The following is a 24,051-nucleotide window of genomic DNA, read 5'->3' as shown; positions in this document are numbered from 1 at the left end:
AAAAAAAAAAAAAAAAAATGTTTCGCTTGGGCACGGTGTCTGCACACCGCTTGCACGCATGGTTAACACCATCACATGCGAATGGTCTTCCTCTTTTCACACCTACTCATCGTCAATGGCCCGTATGTAGAACACGTTGTTTCCACGAATGAAGGCATCATAGTAGCTCTCCACCAACTCCCCTTCAAAAAATTCTTCCGTCTGCTCCAGTGCGACGTTCATGCGTTCATCCAAGCAGGCCAGAATGCCTTTGAAGTCGGACCCATTGTTCAGCCGAACTATCACCACTCGTCCTTTCAGACTCTCCACAAAGTCCTTGGGGGAGTTAGAGCTCATGTTTGGCCGGGGTGGGGGGTGTCCTACATCAGTATATATGTGGGGAGGGGGGGGAACAAAAAAAAAAAGGAAGAAATGTGGTTGGTCCTTGTGTGATACACGCGTTTACGTTACTTGTGCTATTCATTTCGTGTACTGCTCGGAGGAGCCATCTGATTAAATACCTACAGTGGAAACGATTCACACAGGGGGGGGGGGGGGAAGCGGAAGCAGCTCGCTCAAGCGCACGATCACGCTTAAAGCAAATCACAGGTGCCGTTTGCGTGGTCGGCTCGGTTGAGGCAGATTGGGAGGGAAGAGTCCTTGTTGGGGCCTCTCTTCAGAGGGAACAAGTTGCTTAAACAGTATTCCACGTGTACGTGCTTTTATGAGGCATCCCGCAGTTTGGCAGTTCCAATTGGAGTAAAAAAACAACCCACGAGCGGTCAAGAGGGGGGCTGGGCTGGAGTCGCACTCGTCAATTGGGCTCTCATCGGGAGGTCGCCAATTTCGCGCGTGGAGAAACAAAAAAAAAAATGCTATAATTTATATTTTGGCTGTTTTTTTTTTTTTTGTTTTTTTTCCTTTCTCGCCCCTACGTTGTGGGCGAGGTTAACGCCGGTTGACCACTTCGAGGGCCTCCATATTAAAGGCAACCGCTTTAAGCCCCTTTTGGTGAAAGCACATTTGAACAGATCGGAACAAACAGGGGGTGGGGATGGCAAGAGGCGAGCATGTTATTCGCAACCCATTGTATAGCTTGTTAAAAAAAAAAAAAAAAAAAAAAAAATTGGAACAATTGGAACAGTTTTTTTGTTAGACCGCTTATTGACAAACAGATAGGGAGAGGGGAGATGGCCTCTTTTTTTCCCACTTGTGGAAATACACGTGCCGTTTGGTTGGACTTAATCGCATGGGTGGAGGGAAGAAGTTGTTACTACACTTCTTCACGTTTAACACATGGGTTTTTTTTTTTTTTTTTTTTTTTTTTAAATGACATACCTTGGGGGGGGAAGAAGTTTGGAAATGCGCTGCACAACAGAGTTTTAAAAGGGGATGAATACGCAAAAACGAACGAATCATTAACAAACGCGGTTTCTTGGGTGTTGTTTTTTTTTTTTTTTTTTGTAGCGCGGCGGTGGGGAGAGAAGAGGCATTCACGTTGAAGGGGCGTGTGTGCAGGCAAACTGCGTTCGTTTGGCAGGACATGGGGATGAATCGTCACGCTTCGTTATATTACTGTGTTTCATTATATTTATTTTTTTTTTTGCGGTGATTGCACACACGCACACAACAGCCCAAGTGCTATACACCACCTTTTCCCTTTAAAGAGCGAGCATGGGATGTGGGCCATGTGACGAATCGTTTGTCACGCGTAAAAGGATTGAAATGGAAAATGACACAAAGTGTGCGCGGGAAAAGCCACTCATTTTTTTCTCCTCCTTTGCGTGCACTTTGCGTGAACTGCCAGGGAAGGTGAGATGGATGCAGTGTGCGCGCGCGTGGAGAGTATAACTTGTACACCGTGTTGGGCATCTCCTATCCCTTCATGTTAAACAGATCATTGAGGGACTCCTTCTGGTGGATTCGTCTAATGGCGTCTGCCACAAGTACAGAGACACTGAGCTTTGTAATTTTCTTGCAGCTGTCTATATGCTTATTTGACTTGACCGTATCGGTGACGACGACTTCCTCGAGAGGAGAATTTTCAATTCTTTCAATAGCAGGTCCTGAAAAGAGTCCATGTGTAGCAAATGCAAACACTCTCCTGGCTCCATGTTTCTTCAATTGCTTAGCAGCTTCACATAAAGTCCCCGATGTATCAATCATGTCATCTACAATAATAACATCCGAGTCGTAGACATTTCCCACCAAGTCCATTTTTTCAATTTCATTTGGCTTGGTCCTTTGTTTTATAAGCATAGCTATTCCACACTCACTTATCCCTCTGTGGTTAAGTCCGTCCTGGAACTTCCTTGCTCGATATACACCCCCTGCATCAGGAGAAACAATCACAGGTTTATATAAATCCTTTTTAGTGAAATAATCTAACCCTATTAATTGAGCTTCTAAATTGTCCACGGGTACTCTGGGCCCAAAGAAACCTTGTATTTGTCCTGAGTGCAAATCAATGGCCACCACACGATCGACCCCCATGGCTTCTATCATGCGAGCAACATCAGCTGCTGATATGGGTACTCTGGAACTGAGTTTTCTGTCCTGTCTTGCATAACCATAGTAGGGAATAACAGCTGTGATCTTTTTAGCAGAAGCTCTTCTACATGTAGAAATCATTAGTAACAACTCAATTAAATTTTCATTCACTGGTGGGCATGTCGGTTGAATAATGTACACATCCTTCCCTCTAATACTTTCTAGGAACTGCATGGAGACCTCCCCATCTGCGAATCTTTTTAAATGTACTCTTCCTAATATGGTACCCAGATGGTCTGCAATATTTTTACTCAACAAGGGATTCGAGGAACCACTAAACAGAATAGCATTCTCCATTTTTTCAATTGGCCTCTTCTCTTCGGATCTCCACAAGGGGTGACGGAATCCCTTTTTGTTCGTATCGCAAAAGGACACACTTCTGTTACTTCTAAACAGGCTTCCATTTTCACTGTTCCATTGCCTCCATACAAGGAAGGTACTACTTAGATCCTTCTTCACATTTTTCACATGTGATTTGAACTCCCTTCTCCTCTCCTCATCTCTCAACGTGCAATAGTACACCACGCAACTGCTCAACAGAGCGGCTAAGGTCCGTTCATAATTACCTTGACCAAAAAAATTACTTCCCCTGTAGTATCCCTTTATTGTGCTCCATCCTCTGGGGGAAAAAAATGTCATTTTTCACGCCTCTGTTGTTTTATGGGGTGTAGCCGACGACAGAGGGGATGTGCTGCTTTGGGGTTAATCACTAATCAGCAAAGCAAATGAGGTTGGAGGAGAACAAGCCAATTTGCTATAAAAAAAAAAAAAAAAAAAAAAAAAAAAAAAAAAAAAAAAAAAAAAAAAAAAAAAAAAGCTGCTAGGGAACTGGCCAAACGTGCGATAATGCAGATGCTTCTTTCGCAGTTTCGTACATCTCCCACACCACAGCATAGACGCAAAGAGAAGAGAAAAGTGTGGCTTTAAAATGGAAGGCGCGCTTTTGCGATGTGCGCGGTATATCCAAGTGGAGCAAGAAAAGAGAGCCAGGAAAAAAAAAAAAAAAAAAAAAAATAGAGAAGCAGTCAAGCGTTGACGCGTTAAGTGATGACATGTGAAGTGATCTACTTAAACCACGCAGGCGTGACAAATTAGCCAAGCCATCCCCATCATCCAAGTCCGACTGCACAAAGGAGAAACAGCAATGTAAAAGTGATGAGGAGTGTAGTGGGGGTAAAAAAAAAAAATCGGCGTTTCTCCTGTGTAAAGGGAGAAAGAAGCTTTCACAACGTGGCGTCATCTAACGTCAACGCACCAAGGGATAAAAAAAGGGGATGCACAAAAATTATACACCAACGTATGCATGCCGCCTCTCCTCACACAACCCCGCGTGGATGATGCTACGCACAAAAAAAAAAAAAAACCCTGTTCACCTCTTTAAAGGTGCGGTCGAAACGCAATTCGTTTACCCAACTTCCCTACCTCTCTCTTTTTCAGTGTGAATGCAAAAAAGGGGTAAATAAAAATATTCATAACGACACGACAAACAGAGTGTGGTGTTGGGAAGCAGCCGTTCGTAGTGGGAGGCCAACATAGTGAAGAATACCATCTTAAAGTTTTGCCAAAGAGGTACCATTAAATGGGTCGAAATAGGGTGTAAAATTTTTTGTGCTCCTTGCGGACCCTGCTCTGTTCCATATTATATGTATCTGTTCGTATGAGTGAGGGGGTCACCTGGAGTGTGCGCCGATTGAGAGCCTCAATTAGCTTACCTTCCTGCAGCAACACTTTTTAGCTTATTTGAATTGCCTTTCTTTGACGTTCCTATGGAGGGAGCTGTTTTTCTACCCCTTTCTCGTCTCCCTTTGGTATAACGTTATATACACATGTTGACCTCTCCCTGTGGGGAGGGACCAAACTGGGGAGAAAATTCCCCTCCTCATACATACATCGTAACATGTAGACCATGTAACAGTTTGTTGAAGTGTGTCAACTTTTTTTTTTTTTTTTACCGCTGTTAACTCCACACAAATGAAGGAGGGGGTGTCTCTACTCAAAATGTAGAAAGACAAAGACTTGGAGTCAATGTTAGGATGCATGGCATTGGGAAAAATGTATTTTGCTAACTCTACAACGCGGGAATCACGCTCATCGCATAAAGGGGTTGACTATCATCTGTGGTAATATATTTACCTGCCAGTTTTACCATCGCACGGTGCGACACTTTTCCCATTTTTTTTGCTGACCCGTGCAGGTGAATTTGATGCGCTGTGCTGCTATTTGTGCACAGAATGGTTAAAAAGTTATGAACAGGTCAGTTTTTTTTTTTTCTTTTTTGCGCATCAGCAAAGGGCAATTTGGCTAGCTAAGCTAGGCACTTCATTTACACATGGGGACCCATATGCATGCCCATTTTTACACATCAAATGTGATCATGAAAGGAGAGCGAATGTGGCCTAAACGATTTTTCCCTTTTCTGCTTAATTCACAGTGGGTAGGAAAACAACGGTTGGGTGTAGCTCTCTTACGATGGGCCATCCAAGCGGTGTGTGTTTTTTTTTTTTTTTTTTTTTTTTAAGGGCGTTTGGCCCCAATGGCAGTTTCCGTTTCAGCAAAATGAAAAAAAGGAAAAATATATATATTTTTTTTTTTTTTTTTGCTCAATCTAGGGTTATGCCACTGCGGATGTGACTGCAACTGTGGTGGTGATTTTGCCAGTGGAGGAATTCCCGTCTCTCATCCTTTTTGTTCTGTGTATGTTCTCTCAGACAGCTTGGAGAATTCCCCCTCCTTCTTTACCATTTCGATTAAAAACTCGGCGAACGCTTGGTGCTGGTGCAGCACTGCCGAGGAGAAAATGCATAGGAAGCGGTGCAATGGGGTATGAAAAAAAAAAAAAAAAAAAAGCAGCAAAGTAAAGCAATGCTATATATAGAGTGTGAAACACAGCATGGGACGGGAAAATGTGTGAACTTTTTTTTTTTTTTTTTCGCGCCAAATCGCTAATGGGGAGAGACAGGTTAGTTTGGCTTTGGTTCCTCGTCCACGACCGCCTCGTGTTTGTAGTTTTCGAACAAGTAGCTAATGTGTTTTAATGAGTCATCAAACAGTTCCTTTTCTTGCGGATTCAAATCCAGCTCAATAATTTTCTCTATTCCCTTGCCTCCAATGACCACAGGGATGCCTGCAAAGACTCCCTTGTGGCCGTACTGACCATTCAGTGGCACTGAACATACCAACACTCTCTTCAAGTCCTTCAAGTAAGCCTCAATAATTTCCACAATAGCTAAGGAAGGCGCAAAACAAACGGATCCTTCTGGCAACAATTCGAGTAACTCCAAACCTGTATTCCTTGTCTTCTCCACGATTTGACTAATCTCCTTCTCCGTAATGGCTCCCTTCTTGGTGAAGTCGTGAAGTGGGATTCCATTCACGCAGCAGTAGCGTGGCAGGGGGACCATTTTATCTCCGTGGGCTCCTATAACGAATCCTTGCACGTCTCCGGGGTTTACCTGCGCAGGGGGGTAATATTGGTCATTCGGGAAGGGTTTATCGTTATGTTTAGGGAACGGCTCTAAATAAGAGCCCCTTTGTAGAGACACACATGTTGAGGGTAGCCACACAAAAAAAAAAAACTGCGACTGCACGTGTGGCACGCAGCATGTCACCATACCCTGAGTTTCTCCGCTAAGTTGTGTCTGAGCCTTGCGCTGTGAAGAACGCCCGCCATGCCGCATATTTTATGGGAGGGGATGTTGGCGTGCACTTGTAATACTTTGGCCATGCAATCAACTGGGTTGGTGGTGACCACGACAAAAGCTTGGGGGCAGTGTTTCTTTATGGACTTGGAGACCTCCTTCAGTAGCTTAACATTTGAAGTGTACACCTGTCTTTCAATATCTTCTTCATCAAACTCAGCGAACTCTCTCTCCGATACCTCTATCGTCACCACCACCACTAGGGAGTCCTTAATGTCAGTAATTTCGTTCGTCCCAAGGATGTTGATTCTGGAGCGGTTGAGGGGGCGCGTGTGTAGGATGTCCAGGGCTCTTCCCTTGGACAGGTCTGCGTGGGGAGGGGCGCACGTGAGGAATGAGCAAAGTGTACACATGCACGCGCATGCATATACATATATACATACAAATATATACGGCCGCCCGCACAGATGGACATACGCCAGCCGAGACCCCGTCGCCTTACCCTTTCTGAAGTCATGCAAAACGACATCGCCCAAATTTTTTTCGCAAATCATGTGGGCCAGGGTACAGCCTATATCTCCTGCGCCGAGGACGCTTATCTTGGGGTGCTTAACTGAAGTCATTTTGGCTGGAGTTTGTGTAGAAACGTGGGTTCAGGGTCTTTCCTCAGAACGGAGGGTTCTATGTTTTTCACTGGTGTGTGGGGGTGCTGCTGCGATGGGGAAGAGAGGGAATACATAAGTACGCAGGGGTGCATCTCTACCTGTGCAGCTGTTAGGGGGAGAAGAGCACGTACGCAGTGTGATATATTTTTACCAGTGGGTGAATCGAAGCACAACTGAATTGTGTGGTAATTTCACTGGAGAGGGACTTCTGCCAAAGATGGGGGTTGAGGGGGGTTAGGAACAGTGCGGGTGGGTGGGGTGTTCATGCGAGTAGGCACGTTTATGTAGGGGTGTGCGGACAATCTAAACTCATTGCCTTATCATTTAGGGTTTGTGTTCAGTTTGTGATGACACGTTTTGCATCATTCATTTAGCGTCTTTCCAGTTAACCTGTTCTTTTGCTTATCCTTCAGGGGTTGGGGATTTGAGAGAGGGGTGAAGGAAGGTTAGTATGCAGGGTCCACGAAGAGAGGAAAAAGAAAAAAAAAAATAAATAAATAAATGAATAAAATAAAAATAAACAAAGGGAGATAGTTATGCACTACAAAAAGTACTTGATGTGTGCTTAAGAGAAAATTGGAGAATTTAAAATTTGAGTGACGCGGAGACAAATGCACACATGCGCGAATTGGTGAGAAAATTTTCATCTCGTCACGGTGCGCAAGGGGAGAAACGTAGGGGGAGCATATAATTTATATATGCACACGCAGACATACGTGCATACATGTAGCCCCTCAGGGGGTGCGGTAGGACATAACACAGCTGGCGCAACAGTCCGCATAGGAAATGTCTTTCTACATTGGTGCCCCGCCGTGTATAAATGGCTAGCTGGTGCGTAGAAAGCTTTTTGGAGCTAACTTGGATAATGTGGACCATCTGAAGGGGCGAGCGAAATGGCGACCATGACAAAAAAAAAAAAAAAAAAAAAGGCTTCGTTTCCGTGCACACGCAATCGGCATAGCTACACAAATTGCATTCACGTCGGTGAGGGTTTCCTTTTTTTTTCGCTTCTGCCCTTAGGGCACTTTGTTTTTGTTTGGCTTATTTATTTATTTTTTTTTTCCCCCCTTTGCGCTCTCCTCTTTTCTTCTCTTCCTAAGTAGCCACTGTATGGGCTACAAGACAAGGGGTGTGTATGCGGATAAGGGGAAGACTCACGGGTAACTGAGCATGGTTGGACAGCCCTTACCCAGTTGCTGATTGGATCAATGTTTCTTTTCCTCACGCAGCTTGTTAGCCACATGGATAGGGGAGGCACGTGCAGTTCATGGCGTGATCACACATTTAGCAGTTCCGTTTTATGTTTTTTTTTTTTTGAGGTGGAAATGAGGAAAAGTGGCCAAGGTGGGACGTCGTAGCTGCTCCTTGCCCTCTGTCTTCCCCTCATGGGTCATTGTGTACTCCTTTGGTGGGGCGACATTAGAAGGGCCAAGTGGGACTACCCGTTCAAATGGTCCACGTGGGTCATCACGCTCGTTCTTCATTTACCTGTGCTGTCGTCCTGCCGCTTTACAGTCTCATAGTCTCCCAGAAAAAGGGATGTCCCTCCCCTCGGTGTAGCTTACCGCAAAGGGTGAAGTGACAACAGAGACAAATTTCTTATCACACCTTTTTTTTTTTTCTGAACGGGTCATATTTTTTTTTTTTTTTTTTCCAACTGGTCAAGTGATAAATTTACTTTTAACCGTAATTGGCATAATAGAGGGATTAGAAAAAAAAAAAAAAAGAAAAGAAAATTTAGGAGAGCTCCTTGCCACTAACGGGTACACCCTTCACAGTCATCGAATTAGTATTACTCTGCAGAGCTTTGGGAAAATCGAACGTCTGGGTATTGACCTCGATTGTGGTAGGAGCAAAGTACGCACAAGGGTACAGCAAGGTACACTAAGGGAGGGTTGCTGCACGTGTGTACGCAGCAGGACGGTGTTGTTGCATGCAGCTACTTATCTCTGAACGAGCACTACCCCCCCCCCCCCCCCCCCCGCATGAGCACGCAGAAGGGAGAGGAGGAGATGCTAGGGGAAGGGGTACACGAGAGGCCTGAAAAGAAGGAAGACTTGGAGGCACAAGTCCAGGAGGGAAATCTCGAGCAACATGACACAGGTAGCGATGTATATACTATCTGCACAGATCAACCAGAAAAAGAAAAAAAAACACTCAAGGGAAAAATTATAGAATTAGAAAATACAATAAACGTAAAGATCGTGCAACTCCAAAAGGAGCTAAATGAATCCAAGCAGACTCAACAGAAACAGGATTTCAATTTTGAAACCATTTTAAAAGAATTCAAAGATGAGATAACTACCCACATTAATCAAGTGACCCAGGTGATGGAAAAAAAAATGGAAGAGCAGAATTTGAAGCATGCCAAATTATTCAACACCCTCGTGTCTTTAAAAAATGAGAACTCTACGATTAACAAATCCATTTCCTTGCTGAATGATAAAATTCATATGATTCAGGGCGAGATTGGGGAGTAAACAACGCTGTGTGTGTTTGTGCTGAGCAGACATGTATATGTGTGGCTTAAAAAAAAAAACCACCGTCATGGTTACCCCTGTTGCCGCTTTTTTTTTTTTTTTTTTTTTTTTTTTTTTTAAGCCAACTATTAACGGTGTATTCGTCTTGCCAGGCTTAGAGGGAGGCCCATTGTGTGCATCCGCACCGTGTGTATAGTGTCGTGCGTACAGTACAGCGAATACACCGAAGGGATGCCTTTGTGTGCACACCCCGTTATGTGCCCCCCTTTTCGCAAACTTCCCTCGCCTCGCCATGTGGAGGCATGCCCCCCAAAAAGAAGGGAAAAAAAATACACAAAACGGGATGCTTTTCCTCGCCCCCTTCCATGTGACAAGTGTAAAAGTGTTTAAGGATATTCCAAGGATAGATCTGTCGCGCGAATATGGTAGTGATGGAGGTTCCTTCCCTTGAGCATATGGCCCCCCCGAGAAAGGGCTGTTTGTGTTGTATGCGCAGAGTTATGCGAAAATGGGGAGGGCACAAAAAATAAAGGGACGTTAAGTACATACAGGTGGAAACATGTTAAGGTGCGTGCACAAGGGTGGGGAGACACACAGAGTCAGTGTTACACCAGGTTAAAGCAGAAAGGGATGTAACTCTGCCATCATAACTGTGCGGCACATATGTCCCTGGACTTCTGTTCAACTAACCCACCACCCGATAATGGTCCGTTCTCGTTTGTTCATCCGAAGTGAGAAGAACTATTATATACTTCCGCTCATCGTGCACACCAGAATGGAAACTTTTTTTTTTTTTTTTTTTTTTTGTTTTTTGCGCATGTGTGGTACTAGCTGTATGTATTTTCCATGGCAGTCTCCCTTGTAACTGTTGAGCAATAATGTGAGAGCCAGTTGGTTGTTTATTTTCCGTGTACATTGTAAGCACTTGCGTGTGGGGAACGGGAAGGGGTGTCCACCCTTTGGCACATAATTCACACGTACATGGGTGTATGCACTTATGCGATTATGTGCACCCTTGTATACGTGCGTACATGCAAGTTTCTTTTTTTTTTTTTTTTTTTTTTCCTTTTCCCCCTCTTGGTTAGGGACCAAACTGCGAGATTCACTCCACAACCCAGTTGAGAACAAAAGGCACTCACACCAAGCGCATTTCGTTGCACCCAATGAGGGATTTTCATCTCCGCAAAGAGAAGGCGGGAAAAAAAAAAAAGACTACTCATTTTGAAGTTGCTGGTTGGGTTGCCTTACTCCTTGGTGTGGCTACTTGACGGGGTGGTGACCTTTCCATTTACTACGTACCTGTTGGACTATACCCTCGTGGAGGTACCTGGGGGGACGAGATGGCTAACCGCTGGACACTGCGACAGGAAGAAGGTGGTGCCCTTTTGAAGTCGCCACACATGAAGAGGCGTGAATGGAGTGTCGGTTCGAGTGGAGGCAGTGGCGCCAAGCTGGCTAAGGAGGGGAGTGCCAGCAGGGGCGGTAGCATAGGTAGTGCGCGTAGTTCGTGTAGTGCGTGTAGCGCAGGTGCTACAGTTAGTAGCCTGTACCGAACCAACTGCCTAACTAAGGAGAAAAAAAAAAGTGACCTGAGGGGAACTCCTTCCACCCCATCCACGAGGAAAGCAAGCACAACGGGTGAGTCAGACATGGGGAGGGGGGCAAGGACGAGTCTACGCGCAAGTGCGAAAAAGAAACGAGGACCACACCTGACACGCAACGTTACACAGAATGAGGCGCAAAAGGGAGCGAACAAATTAGTAAACGTGTCGTCACCAAGGCGGGTGCAAAAAATCGCCTGTCTGGCGACGTATGCACACAAGTACAGGCTGACCAAGACGTGTAGCCTGAAGAAGGCCTGCCAAAACAAGAGGAATACGAGTACCCCTCGAGGTAGTAGCAACTGCAGCGAGAGGATAAATGGGCTAATGGAGGAACAGAAAAAAAAGTGTCGCTCCCATTACCACCGCGGGGTCCCGAACGTACAGGGTCCCCCCATTAGTATGTTTCATCAGGAAGGCGCAGGAAAGGCCTCTTGGGGGAAAATGAAGTCCATAACGAAATTGAGGCAAAAAAAAAAAAAAAATGAACAGCTGCTCGAGGGACAGGATCAATTAAATGAGCATATGAAAGACATGAATGGAACGCGCAGCGGAAGTGACCCAGGTGATGTTCCTAAGTGGGATGAACTGTATAGCTTCTTCCCTCATGTATACAACCCTGTGGACAGTGATGGTGCAAAAGGGACCCCCAGTGGAGGGGTCACTACTCACGCCCCGTGTGAGTACCCAGTGGGGCAAATCTACGAAGGTGTGAAGGGGAGACCACGAATCGTTCACATGGGAGTAGGTGGAGGGGATATGTCAATTGCATTCTCCGAGACTGTTCCCACTACCGCGGCTTTTTATGAACAGCACGTGGGGTATGATGGCTTTCACGGGCAGTACCTACCGAATGAACTGGGCAGGGGAGGCAGCTCCAACGAGGAAGACATGAACGGAGGGTTTCATGAGTTAAGGAGAAAGGACACAAATGGGGACCTCTCTAATGATTATATAACTTACAAGCAGTACGTTCTGCAGAGCAACTCGAATGGACAGAGTAGGATGGAGGGAGGGCTACCTACCCACCAGATGCAACAGGAACCAATTCACAAACGAAGCGACGAATTGGCTTCACACTTGAAGAAGCACAAACAGCATGCATGTTCAATTAATAATAATCATTTGAAGAGTCACTCCTCCGACAGTGACGCGATAGACGACGTGCACTCAAATTGTGGAGAGTCCTTTACCATTAAACACTTGCCAGAGGTACCAAGTGATGTGGCCATGGTATGCAGTAGCCACGATGCTTCTCTCCAACCTAAGCGGCATGAGTGGCGTTCGTTTTTAACGGGTGAACTAGCCATGAATGAAGGAGGTGGGGGTGCCACCCGAGCATGTTACAGCTCTTCAGGTGACGATGGGTCAGACGTGTGTGCAGAGGGGAGAGCGGAACGAAGGGGACAGAGCCATTTGCGAAATGTGATGGAGCCAAATGAGCACGTCCTCAATGCTAACTGTTACCGTGACGGGGGTGACCACTTTGCTAACTGTGCTACGGAAAAAAAAAAAAAAAAAAAAAAAAAAATATATTGACCGTCATACGGCTGAAGTATTATCGTCGGCAGGTGGTGGTAGGCTCCACCTCTCCAATGGCAGAGGCGATGCTCTTTCGTTCTCATGCAACGGGGTTCAGTCGCCATGGGTGGGTCCCATGATGGACTCGAGTAGGCACTTTGGGGAGAGGGGACCTCTGTCCCACTCCGACAACTACTTCCGCGGTGTGATCTCGGAGGACCAGCGTGCAGGTGGGGATGACCCCCTCGGTGACGCTACTGCGTGTGGGGGCCACCCTTGTTGCGTGGACCCTTCCTGTTCCGTGCGAGGGCAGGAAAGAGGGCCCAACGACTACTCACTACAAAGACCTCGCTTCAGCGACGCCCTTCTGTACAGCCACAAGACTGACGTGTCCATAATGCACATCGATAGTCTGGAGGATACACCAGGTCCATATGAACAGAGAGACATGCACAAGGGGGACAAGTGTAGTGGCACTCCTTATGTCGATTATATTATTCAAGCCAAGAACAGAATGGAAGGGGCGGACGACGCGGGCGACGCGCACAATGCACATTTGAGGAGCCCTTCGTATAACGCATCTTCAGGGGGCTCACCCACACAACCACACCGAGAGCAAATGTCAATCGGAAGGGGGCATAGCCAGCGCTCAAACGAAAATAAAAACAACCTGCGTGATCATAACGAATCGGAGGAGACTAATCTCCTTGGGGAGGACTACCCACACGGGGTGGTGTGTGTCCACCTGGGAGGAAGAACCGACAGGGGCAGCACCAACGGCGTGTACCAACTTAGGAAGAACAAGAATGAACGAAACATAATGGACGATTCAATTTTGTCCCACTCGTTTGAACAATATAATCATTCCGCCGGTGATGAAGGATGCGATGGAGAGATGGTCCAGTGCGACACTCGAAGAGGAAGCACGTACGCAGGTGTTCATTTGAAATCTGTGCACAACACGTTTGAGGATCCACAAGAGGAAGGAATTGTTATTGGAGAAGACCCATGTTCCTCCTTTGGTGTTCCTCATGTGAGGGGTAGTAACGGTGTACTAGGTGCAGAGGGTCGTGAGGAGGTCCCCCACCATACTCTACATGCACATGCAGGCGGAGACAAGTTTGCGGTTGAGCTGTTATACTCCTCTTCAACGTTTGGAAGTAACACCACGGAGGGGAGCAACGGCGGTGGTGAAGCGATTGATGATGGACCGCTTCATGGTGGACCGGTTCAGGGAAGTCGTAGCGACTCACTTGGACGGAACGGCGCCACCGCAACAACGCAGGTAAATCATTATTCACCTGAACATGTTCATACGAAAGGGATGAAAAAAAGCAGCTCCTTCATCTCGGAACACAACACAAGAAACAAACAAATGGGGATGCTGTCCTTTATTAGAAGTCGCAGTGCCCACATGGTGAAGGAGTCCAGGCGAGACTGTCCATTGAAGTTTGATGACACCACCCCCATATGCAATAAGGAAATGAATAGGAAGAAGAGTCGATCGAACGGATGGGCAAAATTTAAATGCACCATGTTATCTGAACAAATGGTGAGACAGGGGGAGGGAATTACAAGCAAGGGGCAGGAGCATGAGGACGGTTCTACGAGAACGAGGGAAAGGACCTCCGCGTTGAGTAAAATTCCCGAGGGGTGTGTCCTTTCTCGTGCAGCTCTGCCAAATGAGACTGGCGAGAAAAAAAAAAAAAAAAAATTTTTACGAGCAAACTGTTGGAGGGATTGAAAAGGCTGATGGGGAGAAACGACGCCGCTATCCCTACCATCGTGGCCGGCGTCGTTGATGAACCTCACCCAGAGGACCAACAGTGTAGGAGCGGACAAAATTGTGCGAATGGACAGAACGAAGAAGCCCCCCTCGGCGGAGCGCGCACAAGGAGATTAAACAGCTACCACGAGGAGGCCATAGCGAGTGAAAATATTTACAGGATCAGGAGAAGCGCTTCTTCCGTCAGTGGAACAAGCACATGGAAGGAGAAGATCAGGAGGACATTGCTGTCTGATCAAAATGGAGACAACCCCATCACACATGAAGAATTTCCCCTTAACGTTAACAGAAGCCACCAGATGAGGAGCGAATCGGTTGGACAGACACACCTAGGTGGGTCCATGGGAAATGTATTCGAGGAAGAGCAAGAAGGAGAACAGGAAGAAGAACATAATAAGAGTGATGAATTCTTAAAGGGATCTCTCTCATTTTGTGAGGACAACAGTGAGCACAAAAGAAATGAAACTTTCAGCGGCCATGCGGAAAATGTGGTGGACCCTTTTGAAGATCCTATGGAGTTAAAGAGTCCCATTAGCTCCACCTCCAGGTGGCATGAAAACTCCTCCTCCGAGGGCGAGGCCTTCGCTTATAATGACATTGGTTCTTCTGTAAAAAGGGACAAGGGAGACGAGTCGACCTTTGAAGGAATATCTCCTGTGGACAAGTGTGGTGAGGAGGATGCTCATTTGCGATGCGACGACCAAGAGCAAAATGAAAAAAAAAAAAAAAAAAAAAAATATTGCCAACTAGGGGAGGAAGACGTCATTACCGCGACGGAGCATGTGGACAGGAAATTTTTTGCGGGGTCCGATGATTCCTCTCATTCGAAGGAGTACCTGCACTCGAAGCAGAGTGAGCAAGTGAACGTCCTAACCACAGAGGCGACAAGGGGATGGAGCGCATACGCAGAAATGTGGAGCGAAAATTGCGCCGGTTTAAAGCCTCACCAAATGGACGAACACACCAGCGAACATGAGGTCCTAAGTGGAGAGAATGCAAAGCTGGTTAGTGAGAATGAGGCCCTAAGTGGAGAAAACGCAAGGCTATCGAGTGAGAATGAGACCCTAAATGAAGAGAATGCAAGGCTGTGGAGTGAGAATGAAGTCCTGAGTGAGGAAAACGCAAAGCTGAGCAGCGAAAATGAAGTCCTGAGTGAGGAGAATGCAAGGCTGTCGAGTGAGAATGAAGTGCTTACTGGAGAGAAGGCACAGCTGAGCAGCGAAATGGAAGAACTGAAAAGGGAGGAGGAAAAACACCGCAGGGAGAACGGGCAGCTTCAGGAGGAACTGACGCAACTTCGCGCCGACGTGGAAGAGGCGAGGGAGGCCCGAGAGTTGGAAGTAAATTTAAAACTGCTCCTGCAGACAGAGCAGGAAGAACTTCAGAAGAAGTGTGAGCGACTCGAAAAGGACAAGGAAGCTCTAACAACAGAAAAAATGAACAATGTACTTAGGATTAATAATTTGAAGGAGGAGCTGAACAGGCAAGGTAAATGCATGAAGGAGTTAACGCAAGAGCTAAGAGAGAAGGAGGAAGAAATAGAAGTGCACAAGGGAGAGCTAACCACGATGGAGAAAACACTGAACGAAATGAAAGAAAAAATGGAACAGCTGAACAACCAAATTAAGATCCACGTGAAAAATGAAAAAGATAATGAAAGGAGAGTAGATGTGTTGCAGGAAGAGGTGCAGCAGTGTGCAGGGGAGAGTCACCAAGTCAGTGGAGAAGAGTGTAAAGGTGATAAGGTCGATGATACGGACACAACTCAGAGGGAAGAACACAAAGGTGACATACCACAAGGAAGCAACGTCGTTGCATTAGACCCGTTAAATGAAAAAATTCAACAGAGTAACGACTTCATTCAATTATTAAAAGGACAAAAGGAGAGTTCACTCCACCATGGGGACGACAATAAGGAAGAGAAGAAACTTTTCATTGAAGACCACCAACTGTTATGCGAGGAGATTGATTCACTGGGGGTCGACGACCTCAAGGAAAGGTGTAAAAGGTTGGCGTGCCACTGTACGCAGTTGCTTATGCAACTTCAATTATGCGCTAATGGGGGTGTGGGGGTCGCCCCCGCTTTGCAGGGCTGTGCAAGGAGTGCAGAGGTTATGAACGAGCAGGGTGACTCTGCAAGGGGTGATGGAACAGACGCAGCTGTTACGGTAACATGTTCATGTGAGGGGTCCGTGACAGGGACCGCGAAACAGCTGATGGTGGGCTCGAAGGATGAGTGTAAGTCCATTTATAAAGAGATCCTACGGAGGACTTCTGAAATTGCTAAGCATGTAAATGCAGTGAAGACGAAACTTTGTACTTTGAAGAGGAAGAGTTGTGAAGGCTGGGAGGACAGTGAAGACTACTCCGACTGTCTCGTTTTGTTAAACTCCATTTCTGCGGACATTTTTTTTATTAACAGGAATGTGTCGCTGATGGGGGAGCAGTCACGTGGCCAGCCAGACGGCCAACCGGATTGTCAACAGCATGACCAACCTAGTGACCTCCTTAATCCGCACCAAGACGATGCACAAATTACCGCTTCACCAGAGGAACCGCCCCTCTGTACGCAACTGCCCAGTGAAAATGTGCAAAAGGGAAGCAGTCACCCACAAAATGTTGAATTAAAAATGGAAGATGCAAATCACCTGACTTGTTCAGAAAATTTTGTCACTTTTTTTGAAATTTGTTTTTCAAGCGATTTGTTTTTGATCCTGTGCCATGTGTGCAAGGGGGTCCTCGAGATTTGCACATGGGCTAGGAAGGGGGAAGAGGAGAACTGCCTTCAGGGGGTACAAAACTTACTTAACTACGTAGCTCAAGTGGAGAATTTGTGCACTGATGATGGAGATCAGATAGAGGAGGAGCTGCATGGGGGTGACACACGAGGCGACCCCGACAGAGGACCCGTCAATACCCCCTCCTGTGGACCCCCCAAGGAGCTGTTCCACGTGATGAGAACACACCTGCACAGATTAGCCGAACTGATGAAGAAGGACAAGTGGACGAAGCGTACACATGAAGTCATGCATGAATTGTGCAACCTCAGAAATGTGTTACGACTTGTTCTATACACCTTTGTAAATTTTCATGGCCTTCACTGGGCATATGTTGAGTCGCACGGGGATGTGCTTCAACGTGATACCAGCCAGGGGGAATGTGTGCAGGAGGTTAACTTGGTCCACCTGGCCAACCGGGTCGTGCAGCACAACCACAACGCGCATCTCGTCCCGTGCCTCATTGCTCAGTGTGCAGATGATGTCATTTTGGAGGGACTCCTCGGAGAACGCGGCATGGAGGGAAGCGCCATGCGTGGCAGCGGCGTGGATGGGTTTGTCACCCAGATGAGCAACTACACCACAAACATCTTCAAAAGAATATCTGAACGCATGAAGTGGAATGAATTAATTATTAGTGGCGACTCGTTCGTAACCTATTTCGATGAGGGTGCCCTCAAGTCCAAGCTGAAAGACAACCCCTTCATGCACAAAAACAAAAAAATAAACATTGACACTGTGTATGAACATCTGGGGGTTCTGCTCCGTCCACATGGTACCACCCATACAGGCGACAGCCTCTTCGGTGAGTACTTCAAAACTGCACGCTCGTTATTTGTGCAAAAGTCACTCAGTTGTGGGTTCACTTGTGGAAGAACCCCCTATATGAGTAGCGCCTTGGAAAATACTACCTGTTTCTCCTGTAGTGTACCACCCCACAACCTGTTCAGCCGAGATAAAGAGGTTCATATGAAAAGCGCATCGTTCAGTGGGGATGGAGTACACGGCAGGATGGGTTTGTACTTTAAAGAGGTGTCCCCCTTGAAGGAGTCTTCTTCAAGCAAGCAACACAACCATTTGAACAGCGAGACGGGTTCAGAGTACCCACTCATACGTGTAGACAATGAATGCGTAAGTTCTCTCTTTCACATGTGGCATGCGATGGAAAAAAAGTTTTTCTTCAAGATTGGCAGGAGTGGGGGAGGCCCTACCTGTGTAAAGGGGGAACGACCTGCATGTGTAAACCGGGCAGCATCCCAACATGCTGTTCACAACAAAGTGAAACCTGACAAAGGGGAGGACCACCACCCATCAGCGATGGATTCTTACTTGCGCTCCATGATATACGATAGCTTCCAGTGCACAGATGAGAACAAACAAATCGGAGTGAACCATTTTATTTTTTTGTTAACGCAGCTGGGCATACAAGTGCGCGACAGCGAGCTGCACGCTCTGTGGTGCATCATGACTGGCAAGAGGGATGTTAATAAAGCCATGAAGGAAACCATCCCCGTCTCCACATTTATAAAGAAGGCCTACTCCACAAATCCCTCACTCGTTTTTTACGAGCATTGTAAGGCTAAGGTGAAGTTGAGAGAGGCTCAGCAGAATTTGAAGCACTTGAGGCGCTATAACAGGAAGCTGCTGTTGCTCGTGAACAGCACCCAGCAGGACAAGCAACTGCGCGGTGACATGCGCGGTGATATACGCGGCGCGACGTACGCCGTGTGACGGGAGCGGTGCAACGTACGCGGTGCACACTTGCCCTCGTTCGACAGGAACAGATGATGGACGTCTGTTCCCCCGTCACTTCTCCCGTTAAGTGGTTCATGTGGTGAATTTTTTTTTTTTTTTTTTTTTTCCCCCGAGTGGGCCTCGATTGGTCTGCAACGTTGCAAACGACTTTTTTTTTTTTTTTTTTTTTTAAAGACTCTCTCTCCTATGCTCCGGAAGCGTTGCTTCACATCGCCTAACCCGGCGCTGTGCTATGTCCCCTGCGAGAGGGGAATTAGCTTGGCTGATCACACAAATGCTTCCATATCGCGCAAGCTGTAACCCACTGAAGTGGTAACCCAAAGGAGTGATTGTGTACCGGTTGTCGCTTCTACCCCTCCACCTGTGAGCGAGTGAAACAAATGAAGTTCCGGGCCCCGCGTGAAGTGGGGCTGTGCTTGCGGGGACGACACATTAAAGGGAGGTACACCACTGTGAACAGATACAACCTGCATAGCACCGTTTGTTATGAACGTCCGTGGATAGTATCGCACTTGTATGGGTCAAGCAACCTTTTTTCACACTGCAACTCTGCTCATGTAAAAGGGTCTCCCTTGTCCTGCTTCCTCAACGAGCAGGAGTTGCAAGCAGTACGGAGCAAGCGAATCACGTTTTGTAGCAAATTTGAGGAGAGAGTGAAGGTTGTGTTGAAGCCGGTGAAGGAGAGCAGTGTATCTGCTACTGGGCAGTCTGCCACGGGGGAGTCTCCCTCCGGTGTGCCCACCTCCGTTGAATGTGGCACGGAGCAGCGCGCAACGCAGTTCCTCTCCCTGCAGAGGTACCACCAACTGGCCAGGCACAAACACAGTTACGTGTACGACTTTGAAATCACCAGCATTGGGCAATTGAGCGAGTATGAACCAGGAGAGTTGGTCAACGTGTATTTCCACAACGGAGAGGCATTGGGGGTAGGACTTGTGAACAGGAAGAGTAACCTAGTGGTCCGGATCATAGACCGAGATGTGCGAAAAAGTATTAACGACCATTTTTTTATAATTAAATTGTATGAAAGTGTAAAAAGAAGATTTCATTTTTTATACAAAGATGTACATTTGTGCAACTGGATGTATTCTTTACGGGTTCGAAACGGGATCAATCTGTATTGCAAAATGGTTAGCTCCACAAGTGATGGCTTGCCGGGGTTAGTGGTTTACTCGCTAGGAAAAGACCTGTACATCAGATACGATAATCTGTGTATTCAAAGATTCAGGGGTATCGTTGAGCAGGAATTGGAAGCGATGTTCTCTCCTCAGAACATGTTTTGTAAAAGGATTGTGAGTAAAAAGGAGAAGAGAGCTCAGCAGGGGAAGGAGTACACGTTTGAAGCGATTAAGGGGGACCACTCCGACGTGCACCCCAGCGAAGCCCAACCGTGTGACGTCCAGCACTGCGAACATGGACTCACCTTCTACAATAACATGTGTGATACAACCTATGTCCCTTTTCACGTGGAGAACAAACGAGATCGACTCTTCTTACGGTCCATCTCTAACGGTGAAAACGTTTTGTGTGTGAATGGCAACGTTGGCGAGTACATCATCAGCTGTGCATCTGTTGCGGAGGCTGCTTCCAATTCGAGGGACGCACCTGGCGTGTCCATCCTCCTGTCGGAGTGCGCCAAGAATGCAAATTACGTTGACCAGAATGTCAAGCGGAACGGCTGCGGGCAAGTCATGTGCCTCTACCGGGAAGGTGCGTCAATTCGTTTATTAGCCCATCCGCTTGAGCTCATTCATTTGAGCGTATTTGTGTTCATTTCATTTTTTTCTGGTGCCCCCCCGCCTTCTAACAGACATCCTGGACGAGCTGAATAACATGCTTATGAACAACCTGAGGTGGGGACATGTGCACCGCGTGTGCAGGATGGCACACGTGCTACGTTGTGTCTCGTTTAAGAAGCTGCTCCCTCTCACCACAACGTCGCTTGCACAACGTCGCTTGCACAACGTCGCTTGCACAACATCGCTTGCATAACATCGCTTGCACAACATCACGTGCCGCATGTCACTTACCGAACGCCACTTGCCCCCCCCCCCTTCCATTAACAGATTCGAGTTAATCATTTTCAACATAAAGAGTAACATCGTCTTTAGAAGCAACTCGTACACGAGTCTGTACGGGAAGAGGTATGCGGCCTCCTTCAAGGGGGTGCACAAGCATTTGGTGTGCCTCGCAGACCTGCTGCAGGAGGGCGGTAAGCTTGCATGGATGCAGCCCTAATAAAGCGGCTAACGAGGCGCAAATAAAGCCGCAAATAAAGCCACTAACGAGTCGCTAATGAGTCGCTAACAAGTAGCTGACGATACGCTGTCCCCCCCTACGCAGGCCTCCTATTCGTGACGGCCGAACTGTCGGCACGGGACTACCACCAATTCTTAAACATTGTCAAATGTGTGTTTGAGCGGAAGAAGCGCACTCTCTCCATTGTGTACGAGAATGCCTGCAGTGTGGAGGACAGGTAAGTCCCTTACAAAGTGCCTCAAAAAAAAAGAAGCGATACACCGTGCAACCCCTTTTTTGTGTTTCCTCTAATGCTGTATCCGCTCCATCCCTTGTTTTTTTTTTTTTACCCCACCCCCCCTCATGCAGCATTCTCTGCAACGACCAAACGACCTGGTACCTGCGATCCGTGTGTTTTAGACTTGGGTGTCCCTAACCCGGCTCTGCTCCTTTGCCCTCGCCATTCGGCAGTAGGGAGAGGGCCCTCAAATAATATTTACATGCCATTTGCAAAGGTGTGTGAAAATTAGCATTCACCGATGTACCTCTCCGCGTCTCGATGCTTTCATGAGTTCGTTTGCCTCGTCATGCGCTTCTTCATTCATTTGTGTAATTTTTTTTTTTTTTTTTTGTTTTTTTTTTTCCCGTGGTCTACAAGGGGTGCGCCTTGTGGGGGTGCCCGAAGTGGCAATTTTTCAACGTTAAAAATTAGGGGTTATAAAAATTCATTTTTTAGGGTAAAAAAAAATTTAAGCTTAAAAAGATATAAGGGGGTGACCCTGACACGGGAATGGAACATTACTATTGAGAAGCGTGCAGGGGAATGCAGGTGTAAATGTAGGCCCTGATTTTCGAGGTAACAAACGACGCAACCCCGTCCTGCAAATAGGAAGAAGCTTTTTCCTCTCCGCTTTACTGCCTTACGTTGGTATATAAATTTGCGACCACAATTTTGTAGGCGGCTTGCCGTGTGCTGATAATTTTTTTTTTTTTTTTTTTTCTTCCCTCCTTCCTTGCCTTCCTCATGAAAGGCGCAACCAATTTTCCGGCGCTGGTCAAAGCGTGTCAATTCGCCCTCAACGTATACTCAACACTAGCGTCCACGCGTTAGCGCTACAAAGGCACAACCATGTCGCATGGCCCCCCTTAACATTAAATAAGCGCATCAGTTAGTAACCCCTCACACGTGAATCGAACAAGTCGCACCAAAAGGGGAAACACACACAAACTGAGGTGTGCAAAAGGAAGGAAAAAAAAAAAAAAAAAAAAAAGTTGTTACGAAGGAGATCCTTTATCCATTTTGGCCAACTGTAGATTGGGCAAATAAAGGTTTACCCAATAGGAGGAAAAATGGACAGCCCGGAGTTCCTCAAAATTGAGCTGGAGAGAGTGAAGAGCGACTATGAAAATGTATGGCTCAAGTGGTAGAGAAAAAGTGCCAAGGGGTCAAAAGCGATGTGTGCAGGCGCTCACACACGAGAAGTGTACAAGTGTATTGCACAGAGGGAAAGCGAAAAGTCACCCGAATGAACCACGCGCCGCCGCATTTGCCTCCTCCCCCCTTGCAGGAATTGTCCGTGGACCATGTAATGCCAAAGACCCAGTTCGACTACGCGTGCATGCTAATCTGCTCGTCGGACCTAAAGAACATCCAGCTGGCCTCATCCCTGCTGCACGAGCTGCTACTTATAAACTACAACCGAATCGACTGTCTGTACCAGCTAGCCATCGCGCACATGAAATTGAGGGACTATAAAAAGGCAAAGAACTACCTAAATGCGTTACTCAAAATGGATGCCAGAAATAGCAATGCGCTGGCCCTGAAAAGTCTTCTGTTCGACTTAATCTCGTCGGACGGACTCATCGGCGCACTGCTCGTGGCCCTCACCGCTTGTGGCATTTACTTGTCCTTCAAATCGTTTAAATTTTTTTAATTCGAAAAAGGAAAAAAAAAAAATTTACACAATGGAATTTTCATTTTTTTTTTTTTTTTTTTTCCCTAACACATGTTTTGTACACCTTTCACGTGTGTGTCGTGATAAGACGATAAAAACGAATCGAACGGGGACATTTTGGAGTTCCCCTGTTTTATAGGCACCCGTTGCTTCTCCATTTTGTGCACAAGCTGTCTAGGGGCAACACTGCCAAGCGGCAAAACTGCCACGCGTCGTGACTGCTACAACTGCAAAGGCCCCAGCAGGGGCCCCTCTGTGGTTGCTCCAACAGAAGGGACCTACACACTTACACGTATAATATGTCCAAATGACCGTTACAAAAGTCCAAGAATAAAAACACGAAAAGCCAATTTATATAAAACAGACGGTGGTTCATCGACTTCTTCGAGTACTTGGTGGCGTTGTAAATGTGTAGAGGGGTTTGCTGGTTGCATATGCGTTTTTGCTATGACAGGAAAAAAAAAAAAAAAAAAAAAGAGCAAATTGTAAACGCATAACAGTGTGCATATATTGTGCAACCTCCCGCTCCTTCAGTAGTGTTACCTGGATGTATAGGAAGTACCTCTTCTCCGTATCCCCCTTCTAAAAAAAAAAAAAAAAAAAAAATATACACGGGTACGCATTAGGGGTCCACACAATGCTGGCGCGTTGCAAACTTTGGCATACGTAATGTGCAACGGTTCATGATGCTGACCAACATGGGGACACACAGGACACGACCGTGTTGCTCGTCCGAGGGTCACACTTCAGACCGCTTGCAATGCGTCTTGTGGTGATACACAATTGGGGAACACGCTTGGGTCCCTACACTATGATGCCTTCCCTCCCTACCTGGACGAGATGCAGGCACGGACGCAACGCGAAATGTACCCACTTCATTTTGTTAACACTTCTGAAATGGTAGCCGCCTGGCGGAGAATTCCCTACTTTTTACTTACATACAAAGGAGGAAGAAACTAACAAAAAAAAAAAACTTCGTAAAAGGGGTGAAAAACGCCTTCCACTTTTTCCCATGAATGAATGACCAACCGAAAAATTTTTTTTTTTCAAAAATGTGTGAAGTGGGTGTTTACTCTACGTGATGGCTTCTTTCTTTTTTTTTTTTT

General features: G+C 46.6%; 8 protein-coding genes across 8 annotated transcripts; 4 read left to right on the top strand and 4 right to left on the bottom strand.

Annotated features, from left to right (window-relative positions):
• Positions 1 to 102: 102 nt before the first annotated feature.
• AK88_00377 (uncharacterized protein) lies at positions 103 to 336 on the bottom strand (the record flags this gene model as incomplete). Its single annotated transcript, XM_012478028.1, has 1 exon — positions 103 to 336. One exon carries the CDS (start codon positions 334 to 336, stop codon positions 103 to 105), a length of 234 nt encoding a protein of 77 aa, XP_012333451.1.
• Positions 337 to 1,854: 1,518 nt separating this feature from the next.
• On the bottom strand, positions 1,855 to 3,168 carry AK88_00376 (uncharacterized protein; the record flags this gene model as incomplete). The annotated part of the gene is made up of 1 exon (XM_012478027.1): positions 1,855 to 3,168. The coding sequence occupies one exon, from the start codon at positions 3,166 to 3,168 to the stop codon at positions 1,855 to 1,857; it is 1,314 nt and encodes a 437-aa protein (XP_012333450.1).
• A 2,321-nt stretch (positions 3,169 to 5,489) lies between these two features.
• On the bottom strand, positions 5,490 to 6,790 carry AK88_00375 (uncharacterized protein; the record flags this gene model as incomplete). The annotated part of the gene is made up of 3 exons (XM_012478026.1): positions 5,490 to 5,981; positions 6,143 to 6,534; positions 6,670 to 6,790. 3 exons carry the CDS (start codon positions 6,788 to 6,790, stop codon positions 5,490 to 5,492), a joined length of 1,005 nt encoding a protein of 334 aa, XP_012333449.1.
• Positions 6,791 to 8,817: 2,027 nt separating this feature from the next.
• On the top strand, positions 8,818 to 9,312 carry AK88_00374 (uncharacterized protein; the record flags this gene model as incomplete). Its single annotated transcript, XM_012478025.1, has 1 exon — positions 8,818 to 9,312. One exon carries the CDS (start codon positions 8,818 to 8,820, stop codon positions 9,310 to 9,312), a length of 495 nt encoding a protein of 164 aa, XP_012333448.1.
• A 1,400-nt stretch (positions 9,313 to 10,712) lies between these two features.
• On the top strand, positions 10,713 to 14,178 carry AK88_00373 (uncharacterized protein; the record flags this gene model as incomplete). Its single annotated transcript, XM_012478024.1, has 2 exons — positions 10,713 to 12,408; positions 12,518 to 14,178. The coding sequence occupies 2 exons, from the start codon at positions 10,713 to 10,715 to the stop codon at positions 14,176 to 14,178; spliced, it is 3,357 nt and encodes a 1,118-aa protein (XP_012333447.1).
• An 8-nt stretch (positions 14,179 to 14,186) lies between these two features.
• Positions 14,187 to 18,728, top strand: AK88_00372 (uncharacterized protein; the record flags this gene model as incomplete). The annotated part of the gene is made up of 1 exon (XM_012478023.1): positions 14,187 to 18,728. The coding sequence occupies one exon, from the start codon at positions 14,187 to 14,189 to the stop codon at positions 18,726 to 18,728; it is 4,542 nt and encodes a 1,513-aa protein (XP_012333446.1).
• A 404-nt stretch (positions 18,729 to 19,132) lies between these two features.
• On the top strand, positions 19,133 to 22,924 carry AK88_00371 (uncharacterized protein; the record flags this gene model as incomplete). The annotated part of the gene is made up of 7 exons (XM_012478022.1): positions 19,133 to 20,462; positions 20,563 to 20,605; positions 20,819 to 20,964; positions 21,096 to 21,228; positions 21,360 to 21,399; positions 22,305 to 22,400; positions 22,559 to 22,924. The coding sequence occupies 7 exons, from the start codon at positions 19,133 to 19,135 to the stop codon at positions 22,922 to 22,924; spliced, it is 2,154 nt and encodes a 717-aa protein (XP_012333445.1).
• A 307-nt stretch (positions 22,925 to 23,231) lies between these two features.
• AK88_00370 (uncharacterized protein) lies at positions 23,232 to 23,824 on the bottom strand (the record flags this gene model as incomplete). The annotated part of the gene is made up of 3 exons (XM_012478021.1): positions 23,232 to 23,390; positions 23,489 to 23,527; positions 23,777 to 23,824. The coding sequence occupies 3 exons, from the start codon at positions 23,822 to 23,824 to the stop codon at positions 23,232 to 23,234; spliced, it is 246 nt and encodes an 81-aa protein (XP_012333444.1).
• Between the last annotated feature and the right edge of the window lie 227 nt (positions 23,825 to 24,051).

Source organism: Plasmodium fragile (assembly GCF_000956335.1).
Source record: "Plasmodium fragile strain nilgiri unplaced genomic scaffold supercont1.3, whole genome shotgun sequence".
Taxonomy (NCBI): Eukaryota; Apicomplexa; class Aconoidasida; order Haemosporida; family Plasmodiidae; genus Plasmodium; species Plasmodium fragile.
The sequence above is the reverse complement of the archived record's forward strand: the minus strand, read 5'-3'. Positions and strand labels throughout refer to the sequence as shown.